This window comes from Colias croceus, chromosome 22 (genome assembly GCF_905220415.1).
Source record: "Colias croceus chromosome 22, ilColCroc2.1".
Classification (NCBI taxonomy): domain Eukaryota; kingdom Metazoa; phylum Arthropoda; class Insecta; order Lepidoptera; family Pieridae; genus Colias; species Colias croceus.
In genome coordinates this window covers 5564333-5576963 of record NC_059558.1, presented here as the reverse complement: position 1 = coordinate 5576963, position 12631 = coordinate 5564333, and the positions used below count along the sequence as shown (strand labels likewise).

Below are 12631 nucleotides of genomic sequence, written 5' to 3'. Positions count from 1 at the left end.
ATGATATTAAAAAAGTTTTATTATATGTAGTGATAATTCCGTTAGTTTTTCAACACTTTTTTAGTTCCTTCATAGTTTTACGAACATAAAATGACTTGCAAAATTTCTATTTTCGTCAAATTAGGTTCAATTTAACTGATAAAAACTATTCTATTTATTTTTAATGCTGTACATACAGTTAAACAAATGAATTATTTATTAATCGTAGTGTATCCTAGGGTTAGGGTTCAAGACGTAATTTCAATAAAAGTTTATGTATGTTTCAAATTGTTAATGTTTTTCATACTGATTCATAATGAATAGGGGTAGAACAAATATATACTTTTTACTATTTACTTGAATTTTTAGTCATCCCTTTTAATCTGCTATTTTGTTACTATTAGGTAAACAATATAAATTAAGAAAACTATGCCGTTATCTTCTATGCCTGCGGTGTGTTTATGTAGATGTATGTATCGTCAGTATCGTCATTAGGATCTGTCGTTTTCATATAAATATCATATAAATAATAGGTATGCAATATGAATCGTCATTTCAACCAGTTCATTCAGTCAGTTTTTTGCACACTTCTAATTTAGACTGTCGATTTAGTTTGAAGTCACTGCCAAGAAGTGACCTATCTACAATCTACATGAAGGTACAATAAATCATTCATATATTATCATTAAACTATTATTATTAATAGCATAACATAAAACGTTATCTATACATATAATAAATCTGTAGAAGGGTCAATTCTGTACATTGAAAATATTGAAAAAATAAATAGCAGGGGGTGTTACTGGATCGATACCAAACCTAAATATGTGATTAAAAAATTTTTTGTCTGTCTGTCTGTCTGTATGTTCAGGCATCACGTGAAAACTAACGGTTCGATTTCGATGAAACTTGGTATAATTATACCTTATTATCCTGGGCATAAAATAGGATACTTTTTATCCCGGAAAAATACGTAGAAAAAATAAATCTTAATTTTTCCGCGCGGAGTCGCGGGCGGAAGCTAGTTCTGTAATAAAAGTATGTGCATTGTGCACACCTATGAAAATCACACTCTATGAACAACCTTAGTTTTCATATAAATTCGTCTGACATTATCGCGGTTTATACAAAGATCTTAGTTTGCAATCATATGTATTTATAGATGTTAGTCATCAATTTGCATGTATTTAGAGGATAAACACAAAGATCTAATTAGCGCTTCTGTCATATAATGGAGACGGAGATGTCGAAATCAATTGAGTTTGAGAATACTTGCAAATAAACAGTGGAATCACAAATCCATATACTAATAATATAAAGCTGAAAAGTTTGTTAGTTTGAATACTACATATATCAGGCATTACAGGATTTTATATAAATGGAATGCAGAAAGTGGAAAATATGATAAATATATCATGAAATATAGATAATATATAATGAATCAAAATTTTAACCTAGCTAGGTTCAAATTTTGAGAGATAGATATAGGCTAAATCAACAAGTTCGTCTTGAAAAAGCTACTTTAAATATGGTTTCACCTACATATAATGTACTTATTCTTCTTTCCACATCAATCAACTTTTCTTTGTTTCTACATTCAGCTTTCGTTTCTTATAGAAATCACACAAAAACTGTTAATACAATAAGTAATAACTAATAACAATAACGTTATACGTATTAAAAAAAAACTTAAATAATAGAAAATGACGGACGATTATTTTCAAGTCAACATTAGCAGTTAACATGTAACAATAACAATAAGAAATAACATAAAACTGTTTATGTATTTCTTAAAATAACTTGTTTATATGAAAGTCGATAAACAACATAACAACTATTAAAGGGTGAGGCAGAGGCACTTATTTCGAAATTTTTATTGTCACTAGTTTTTTGCACTACCTACGCCAAAGGAAAACCCGCATAATTCCCGTTCCTGTGGGATTTCCGGGATAAAAAGTAGCATATGTCTTATTCTGGGTCTTCAGCTATCTACATACCTCATTGTAATCGGTTCAATAGTTTTACGTGAAAGAATAACAAACATGCATCCTTCCTCACAATTTTTCGCATTTTTAATATTAGTAGGATTTAAAACTACAATCTCCTTTATAAAATATATGCTTCTTGAAAAGTTTTAAAATATACACCGTTTCTAAAATATATACTGGAACAAACAAACAGAGATAAATGGTTAAATCTGAAACATATTATGAATTTGCTTTTTGTTATGATGCCTGCGTCTTAAATTTTCAATTAGGTAGTTGTAAAAGGATTAAAAATTACGTTATGTACTTAATTTTTTGTATCTCGACAGCGCTATTAAGCCAAAAGCTTATAATATGAGTTCAAACGTTATTTCCGCGATGATTACATCAATAAATCCTTAACTATTTTATTATTTTTATATCAAACACTGACAATCAGAAAAAGATTCTTGTGACTACAAATTCTTGATTGAAAACAAAACTGCAATTTTAAATCGTGTTTTCTATTCATTTAAAGTCTGATTCTTAGATAAGAGCAACGTAAAAGATTTTTTCACAAATGACAAGTTCTATTCCCGCATCATTGAAAACATTCGAAAACCTATGTAAGCCATACTAGCTGCGGTCTACATAGGTAGACCGTAGCTTGTATGTGTTACGTATATGTACCTATTGACGAAAGAGGTAGGCCTGTCAGGTGTATAGGTATAGACCAAGGTATAGACCTACACACCTGACAGGCCCACTTCTACAGGCATACCTGTACATGTAGACTGTCAGGTGTAGGTACCGTAATTAGCATTTTAACCGTTGAAACTCTAATTCCTATACGACGAACGAAATGATTGCCTTTTAATATTGCTCTGATTTGTCGCATCTTATTTGTACAATAAGGATTATAAATAAACAATTCTATTTCCAGACAATGCCTGCACCCAGAAGCCTGCAGCAAGGACCTATCCCTACCCACATACTACGCGCGTTTCCACGACCTACGCAAGGAGTACGTTCGAGCGTATACACTGAGGGCTGTCACTCCAAGGGCTCAACCACCCCCACCGCCCCCGGACCACCCGGGTTCAATGTTGGATATGCTGAATTGTATCCTTTTATTAAAATTACATATTATGATCATCGATCATATAACATAGGTAGAGATAAAAATATTCAAAGTAATGTCTTTTATAATAAGGAGATACTGCATTCATACTAAATCTAGTTTCAAAATTTTACGAAACAATTTCAAATTTAAGACAATGCTATTTTAGATAGTTACAATAATAAAGTAAAAGAAAAGCATAACCAGAACAATGAAAACTCAAACAACAAGCTAATTAACATACATTGCGTCTAAAATTTCTACTTTTTACCAACTAAAACGGTTTTCCTTACGCAATCTAGCGTTATTTCAACCTGCTCGGCGTCCATACATCACCATTAAAACCATGGCTCGACCTCGTGATCCCAATAACAAAAAAAAACTAACGAAAACCCGTTAAATATTCATTTAAAATTACGGAATATTCATGCCAAAAAATATTAACGAGGACGCCCCTAAGTCATATTTATTTACATATGATAAATCGCTAATTACCATGAAAGGCAAGCATAATAATTATAATCGTGTAAAAAGTTTGACGTCAAAGAGGTTTTATAATTCATATAGATAACTCATTTGAACGTAGAACGCAATTTATCGAAATTAAAAAGTAAAGTATCGACTTTCGCGGTTATTTATCGATGTCTATTTATAAGCGAATTGTGTTGCCAATTTACGTATATTTGTCTTTTTAATGTTGCCTACTTTAGAAACTGTTTTTGAAGTTTATCAATGATTAAAATATCATAATAAACCACTAATAAACTAATAAATCTAGGATAGGAATGTAAATATATGTAAAATACTTAGGTACTACAAGAGGGAATTGCGAAGCATCATTTTATTTTTTATTATATAGGTATCAATTATTCTGAAACAAAAACATTAATTAATTAGTAGTTACATAAACCTTATAAATTAGTATGCAAAAAATTAATTACGTATTTGCGATGAGAACTAAACTCAGACTTACCTTTATCTTCTAATCTTCTTAATTAATTAACGTCATTAAAATATCAAATAAATTATTATGTAACTAAATTATAGATATACTTACAAACTTACATATTAAAGCACAGCTCAAATCACTAAATTAGCAAGATTTTTACATCATGAAAAAGTTCGCATCATGCCTTTTATAGTGTTGGTAGTATTAGGAAAATATTTCTGATAAAAGTCCTTAAAAAGGACATATAATTGTATCAACGTCGTTAGCTTTGAAAGTCAATAAAATATTCTATAGTGAAATAGTCGATAAAAATTAAAAACCAAGTTTCAACTAGTTATTCAGGTAATAAGTGTTTGTGAAATAATACTATATCTAATTACGTAGTATAACAAGGATATAACACTTGGAATTATCTTATACTTGAAATAATAATACTATAAAAGGTATGTGATAAAAACTAACCTTCCATAAGTTTCAGAAGAAACTGTGTTCGTAGCGTATGTTTTTAATTCAGACTCCTAACATTCTTGAACTTTGTAAACGAATTTATTATATGCGTTAAAAAAACAACCATCTTTGCCACTTAATAAACAATGCTTACATTAGCGTAGCGATACATATCTGGCTGGCGTAAATCCCTACTAATATAATAAATGCGAAAGTAACTCTGTGTGTCTGTTACGCTTTCCCCAACCGATTTTGATGAAATTTGGCACAGACAATCTTTAGACCCTGAAAAAGAACAAAGGCTACCTTTTATTGCGAAATATGTACCACGGGCGAAGCCGGGGCGGACCGCTAGTGGCTATATTTTGTTGATTAATTATCTATTTTTTACTGTAATCAACGCATGCAAAACTATAATATGTTTATAACAATGTATGTTCCTTAATAGTATCCAGATTTAGGTATAACTCCGTATACAGGAGAAAATTTCTACGCCGGGGAAGTGAAAGATATGGCCAGCATTATTCAAAGGATAATCACAGATGGTGAGTAATATTAATAACTAGCTTCCGCCCGCGACTCCGTCCGCGCGGATGTCGGTCTTCGCGTGGATGGTTATTTCTCCATTTTGAGTACCTCTGTCAATAACATCTTATAAATATCTATTGGACCCAATTCCCAAATACGGCTAGGCCTATAATAATACGCAACGTGTGTTCGCGGTTCTACGGAACAACGTCTATGGATAAAACTGAATAATTAAGATTAATTTTTTTCTACGTATTTTTCCAGGATAAAAAGTATCCTATTTTACGCCCAGGATAATAAGGTATAATTATACCAAGTTTCATCGAAATCGAACCGCTAGTTTTCACGTGATGCCTTCACATACAGACAGACAGACAAAAATTTTTTTAATCACATATTTGGGTTTGGTATCGATCCAGTAACACCCCCTGCTATTTATTTTTTCAATATTTTCAATGTACAGAATTGACCCTTCTACAGATTTATTATATGTATAGATAATATTATTATTCATAACTGAATTTTGTTGACAGTTTTTCCTTCTATTCGATTTTTACTTTTTATTTCTCCGTTCCGTATGAATATTTATGGTACATGCACTGATTTATTATGACTTTATATTATACCGTAGAAAAACAGTACAGTAGTTTATAGTTCTAAATATTACATACCTACATAAAATCCTCTACTTACTACAAATATTTTTACTACACATAGTATTGTTTAACCTATATTTTGACCCTTGATACAATACTGTATTTACAACCGTTTGCAAAAGTGCGAAGTCATTATTACAATCGAATCTATCTATCTAATGAAATAATTAGAAACAATTTTATTAAAAAAATATGAATACATGCAACTTCATGGAACAAGTTGATTAATTATAAATATGATTGATTGATAGTTTGATTTTGTATATCTCGATAGGTAGTAAAGTTTTCTAAGAGCCAGCGCGCACGAGCAACTTTGTCTCCGCAACTATTTTGTCTCTCCCATCAATTGTATGGGGAGTTGCGTCGCTACTTTTTTTTTTTTTTTTTTTTTTGTGTGGTGTCTCTCAATGTTAGCCAGAAGGGCTTCTACATTTTAACGCGGACGCGGGGGTGAACTGAAGGTTCACCCTGGTAGCGACATGCCCCCCTTGACGGGGATCTCGAACCTCGGCTTGGACTGTCGCTTGAGTGGAGGAGGCCAGAAGGGCCCTAATCGGACGGGCGCTCACCCGGGTGGGCGCGGGAACGCGGAACAAGGGACCTCTTCTTCGCCGGCGAAGACGGTGTACGCTTTCTGCTGTGGTGTGTGCGGTGTCGCGGTTTGTTCGACGTTGGGCTTCAATCGCCGAGTCTAGCCGTGCGTTAGCTTTGGTAATTTCATCGTCGGAGTCGTCCAAGACGTGTCTCGGCCGCCTGCGACGATGAGTTGGATCGGGTTTCGCGACGTATGCGATGGCCTTTGTCACCAAGGGGTTGGGGTGGTTTTTAGCCTTGTCGAAGTAGCGCTTTGACGCTTGCTTCATCCATTGGGCTATGGTGGGGAGTTCTAAGTCCCTATGTAGGTCCACGTTACGCACGAACCAGGGCGCTCCAGTCGCTGTTCTCATGAACCGCGACTGAATCGTCTGGAGCTTGTGTATGGAGCTGGGGGCGCAATGCGCGAAAACTACACTAGCATAAGTGAGGATTGGACGGACCACCGTTTTGTAAAGTGTCACCTTATTTCTAAGGGACATTTTACTGCGTTTGTTAATCATGTAATAGAGCCGGCTCAGAACATAGCTGGCTTTCTTACGGACTGCCTTAATGTGGGCGCTAAATGACATGTGTGCGTCTAGAGTGACGCCTAAGAATTTCGTGTGCTTTTGCCACGGAATGACTTGGCCATAGAGTTTGACAGTGATACCCCATTTGCGAAACCATTTGCCTAATGCATCGGTCGCGGATTGAAGTAAGGGAGCTATACATCTTCGTTGAGGACACGACACGTAGAGTGCCGTGTCGTCCGCGAAGAGGGATAGTTGCACTTTGTCGTGCTTTGGAATGTCGCTAGTGTATAGCGCGAATAGGAGGGGCGATGCGTCGCTACGTGCGCGCACTTTCATACTAGCCCATGGGTGGAGAGACAAAATAGTTGCGGAGACAAAATAGTTGCGGAGACAAAATAGTTGCGGAGACAAAGTTGCTCGTGCGTGCTAGGTCTTAGACAATTTTTATTTATATACGGCCTTATTTATAAAAATAGCCTATTAGTAAAGTGTATTATATGATCTATATATGATCTTATATGATCTATATTATATATATATAAAAATGAAACCCTTGGTCTTGGGTTTTCCTTGGTCACGGCATCACGCGTGAACGTGTCAACCGATTTCGATAATTCTTTTTGAAGTTATACTTCTTTTGGCGCGATGGAGAAAAATGATGAGAGTGAATTTTTACGATGCGCGCGCACACCGACACCTAAATTTAACAGCATGAAGTTAGTTCTAGGTGGTATGAAAATTGATAACTATGTTCAAGTTGTATATTTTAGTATTTTTTCCATACGCCAAAGAAGTATAACTTCTAAGTAACGCGTGTACATAAGTACACACACTCTTTATTATATTCCTTGAAGTACGAGGATGGTTCTTATGTAGAGAAAACGTAAATATGTACCACGGGCGAAGCCGGGGCGGACTGCTAGTGTTTGATAAAATTGTTTATTCATACCTAAACGTTTGATAACTAAAATGTCGCTCTAGGTTGATTAAGGATAAAATTGTTGCCAGAACTAATAATAAGTTTGTCCATAGAGTTTTAGCATGATGTATAGTCTCCAATATTAGACAAAAGATGGCGTTAAAATCAATTTAATATACAATAATTAAAAGTTTTATGAATAATTTTCAGGCTTCCGGTTAGAGTTACCAGAGACGATCGACTTAGTTTTAGAAACCGGAATTTGGTGAGTTTTACATTAATTATTGCTATTGTTAAATATGTACTATTTAAATTAGTGAAATAAAAAAAAAATTGCGCCTGGCAAAATATAAATAGCATGGTTGTAAAAACTTTTTTTTAGATCAGGCGTTTAGTTTTAAGGACCCACGATTTCGACCTAATGAAAAAAGTGTAACATGAATACTACTGAGTTTTTAAACTTAGTTTATATCCAATGTAATAAAATTAAGTAACTATGTATCCGAACGCGACTTCACTTGCTTAGTAAACCCTAAAACATTTCCATACTAATGAAAATTTGTTTGCTGCTTTAAACATATATAATTTATTCAGTTTAGCTAATTTTAACAGTACATCAAAATTTGTTTCGCCGTTCTAGTGCGATAACGGAACAGACACTGCATACATTCCACTTCCAAAATAACAATGCTCGCACTTGTAACAGATATTTATTTTTAACCGACTTCAAAAAAAAGGAAATGATTATCAATTCGGCCGGTATATTTTTTTTTCTTCTCTTCAATAAAGTACAATATGTGCCAATTCAATTTTTTGCTAAATAACTGTCTGATAAATAATTATTTACTCAAACAAAAATGTTTAGTTTTAAATATTAAATGATTTACGTAATGTGCTGCGGCAACAAATCGTAAGTTTTATGACAAATATGGCTATAAATAGTGAGGTAGCAAGTTACAAAGGTCGACATTCTATTTGTCACGTTTCTTAGAATTTTCACAATGTCGTTGTTATATTAAGTACCTATATGTTTATGGGAACCTGCAGTTTTTATGACATAACCTAGGCGTGATTGAAAAGAGGGGTCCGTTAATAGCATTGCTGGTTTAGAGGACCTCGGACTTCAAATCTATAAGTCGGTGGTTTGAGAACAGGCGAGTGTTGCGAAAAAAATATCTTTACATGTTGATAACATTACCACTGCACTATGTGTTTTTAGGCCCGAAAAAGTTTCAGTCTTGTTTTATTGGAAATATCTAAGGAGCTTCTCTTTTTAAATGCACGAGTAGAACACCCAGAGTTTTATTTAAAAAACACGATTTTTAAAAAAATATTTAAAATATTGGAATTTTCGCGGCCGACTGAGCTAAATAAATTCGTATAAAAAAAAATAGATACACTAGATAATTTATTATGTTGCTAATATATGTAGTGATTACAGGCGCAAATTATCCCTTTTTGAAATTTTCGATATTGTCGATAGAGGCGAAAGTATTGTAATTTTTACTGATTTTCGTTTTTATTTTTTTATATTATATGCAGGCGTTAGTAGAATCTCTGTTTAGTACCAAAAGAAGCCTTGAACTGAGGTCTACATGTGACAAAAATACCACATTCTAACCACGAAGTTATTACGAGATATCGATTTTCAAAGAATTCAATGTCAGGGTTGTCCCTAATAAAAAAAAGTCAAAGCTGTTTTTTAACAATTATATAAATCGTTTATCTATTACCAAGTTTTTGTTTATGGTTTAAGTCGTTAGTTATAGTCGATATTTTAATATTATTCAACGATTTTTAATAAAATGTTAAAAAAATTGGAATTTTCGCGGCCGACTGAGATAAATAAATTCGTATAAAAAAAAATAGATACACTAGATAATTTATTATGTTGCTAATATATGTAGTGATTACAGGCGCAAATTATCCCTTTTTGAAATTTTTGATATTGTCGATAGGGGCGAAAGTATTGTAATTTTTACTGATTTTCGTTTTTATTTTTTTATATTATATGCAGGCGTTAGTAGAAGCTCTGTTTAGTACCAAAAGAAGAAATATCGACTATAACTAACGACTTAAACCATAAACAAAAACTTGGTAATAGAGAGACGATTTATATAATTGTTAAAAAACAGCTTTGACTTTTTTTTTATTAGGGACAACCCTGACATTGAATTCTTTGAAAATCGATATCTCGTAATAACTTCGTGGTTAGAATGTGGTATTTTTGTCACATGTAGACCTCAGTTCAAGGCTTCTTTTGGTACTAAACAGAGATTCTACTAACGCCTGCATATAGTATAAAAAAATAAAAACTAAAATCAGTAAAAATTACAATACTTTCGCCTCTATCGACAATATCGAAAATTTCAAAAAGGGATAATTTGCGCCTGTAATCACTACATATATTAGCAACATAATAAATTATCTAGTGTATCTATTTTTTTTTATACGAATTTATTTAGCTCAGTCGGCCGCGAATATTCCAATATTTAAAATATTTTTTTAAAAATCGTGTTTTTGAAATAAAACTCTGGGTGTTCTACTCGTGCATTTAAAAAGAGAAGCTCTTTAGATATTTCCAATAAAACAAGACTGAAACTTTTTCGGGCCTAAAAACACATAGTGCACTGCATGAAACGGTGCAAAACACAATGAGGAAACCGACATGTCGAAGAATCAAAAGTTCAATGACATGTGACATTTGCCAAATCGCACTTGGCCAGCATGGTGGATTATGGCGTGTACCCTCGGGCTGATGATGAATAGGCAGGTAACCACAGAGCGAGCAGCTTCGAGAAGAAAAAACTGACTATTATACTATTATTATACTCGTACTAGATTTTTTTTTTTATGCCCTACTATAACACTTCACAGGGAAGTGGATGTGTTGCTAACCTTAAAGGGATTTGGAAGTAGTTAGAGAAGGGGCGAGGATGGGAGGGAACGAGGATAGGGAAGGAGAGGATGGGTTGGGGATGGGATGGGATGTGGGCCTCCGGATTAAGATTAAGGTCTCTTGCAAAAACTCTATGTTAGCTATTATTATAACCATATAAAGTTTTTCTCAAACTGCAATACCTCTTATACCGATTATTTTAAAAGCAATACGTCTTCGATTCCTTTCCTATACATATACTTAATATAATTATAGCACTTATCCTATGACAATCAAATTCGGGAAAATGTGAAATCACAGATAAATAACCCATTTCACTGTAACTTGCATTTGCTTAAATTCTTTAGTGGTAGAGTTTATCTTTTACAATGTCATTTCATACGTAGTTAATAAGCAAATTTCCTCAAATCAAAATTCCATAACTTTATTTTTTTATTTTTATTATTAACGAGGTTTGATCAGACATGATCATGCCACCCTCATCCATAACTTGTAAGCCACTTATTATTGAACTTCATACCTACTTATGAATACTTTTATCTTCTTAAAAGCGTGTTAAGTTATCCAAACCTCTTAACCTAAACGCAACCTAAAATAACCATAAATTATTGAAACATTTCCAATCGCACATGTTTACTTGAATGCACATTTTTTGTCGACAAAAACTTTGGTCACTCGATACGTAGGTGCCGAGTGAAACCCCCGTACCAAGTTACTGCTTCGCTTCTATCGTTTGCTTATCGCGTATTGTATCGTTAAAGAGGACTATACACTGATTTGGTTTTAATCGAGATAGGAAAGTAAAGCCGAAATATAATATAGGTTGTAAGTGACCTATTGGACAATCTATTATTGGTGATTTAACATAGATAATATATTATGAAAGGCGATTGGTACTTATTCTGACACTTCTAATCGTCATAAAAACCCAAAATATTATAAGTATTTGGATTTATAGTGAAATTCGTTAACTAGAACCACAGAATAGTTAACAGTACAGGCTAGAACTAGGTATATAATAGATGAACTTGATATCGTCGTTGTTTTCACGGTTATATATCTCGTTAAATATTCAGAATAGAGATGTAACAACACCATATAACAGAAACCTTTGCAATATTTACAAAAATATGCCTATATTTACTTAATTACTTAAATAACTGTACAACCTCAAACAGTAATAAAATGTTTTGTCTACTTGTCTACAACTATCAAACAAACAAACAATCAACCAAAATGTTCTGTATTAACAAACAGATGTTAATTCTATTAACACCTTTGTGTCACTTCTAGCAACACTGCATTGTACAATTATGACACGTTTGACATTAGCTATGCGTTTATTACAAAGATGGAATAAAAGGTTTGATTAACACCACATGTATGTCTGTAATTAATTATCATTTAGGATTATATCACCTTATCTTTTATGTGTTTATGCAATACCTATAGAGATTGGAAAACAAATCTTTAATTCACGAGTATGTGTGTATCAATCTTTGAAAATATCATTTCTTTTTGCAAATACATAAAATGTTTGTAACACAACCGTAGAGAAGTCCTACGTCTTTCGAATTTCGATATCGGAAGTTACTACTACTTACTACTTACACTTACTGCTACTTATGATAAGAAGTAACTAGCAACACTTGCAAATTCAAAAGTTCATGTAAATACCTCCTTATCCTTATCGCTACACAATATCAATAACATATTATACTACAAGGAATCGACTCAAGCGCAACGTCGTCAAACTTTATCGTCATAAACCGCATTCTCGACCCGACTGTCGTACACTACGGACGTCTTGACTTATCAAATTGTGTAGTGTTAAAAATTAGTGTTTGTTTTGTGATTTTGGACTCCTGGCTATCGTCAAAGTTTGAGATAACGAGGTGAGTTGCTGATAGCTTTTGATAATTAGACTGCTTGAGATATGGTCAGCTTGGTCAAGTTTGTTTTTGTCTCTGTTATATAAATGTGATTAGAGAGGAACAGAAGATGGGGTAGGGGTGATATGGGGATCTTGGTATATTTTATATATCTGTAGTTATTAAAATG

At 33.3% G+C, this 12631-nt stretch overlaps 1 protein-coding gene across 3 annotated transcripts in view; it reads left to right on the top strand.

Annotated features, from left to right (window-relative positions):
- Nucleotides 1–12631, top strand: part of LOC123701895 (RNA-binding protein fusilli) — a 108769-nt gene that overhangs the window by 63958 nt on the left and 32180 nt on the right. For all 3 annotated transcript variants that reach the window (XM_045649500.1, XM_045649501.1, XM_045649499.1), the window contains exons 4-6: nt 2887–3065; nt 4915–5004; nt 7882–7936. In XM_045649500.1, the coding sequence (XP_045505456.1) occupies nt 2887–3065; nt 4915–5004; nt 7882–7936 (324 nt within the window). The remainder of the gene's footprint in view (nt 1–2886; nt 3066–4914; nt 5005–7881; nt 7937–12631) is intronic.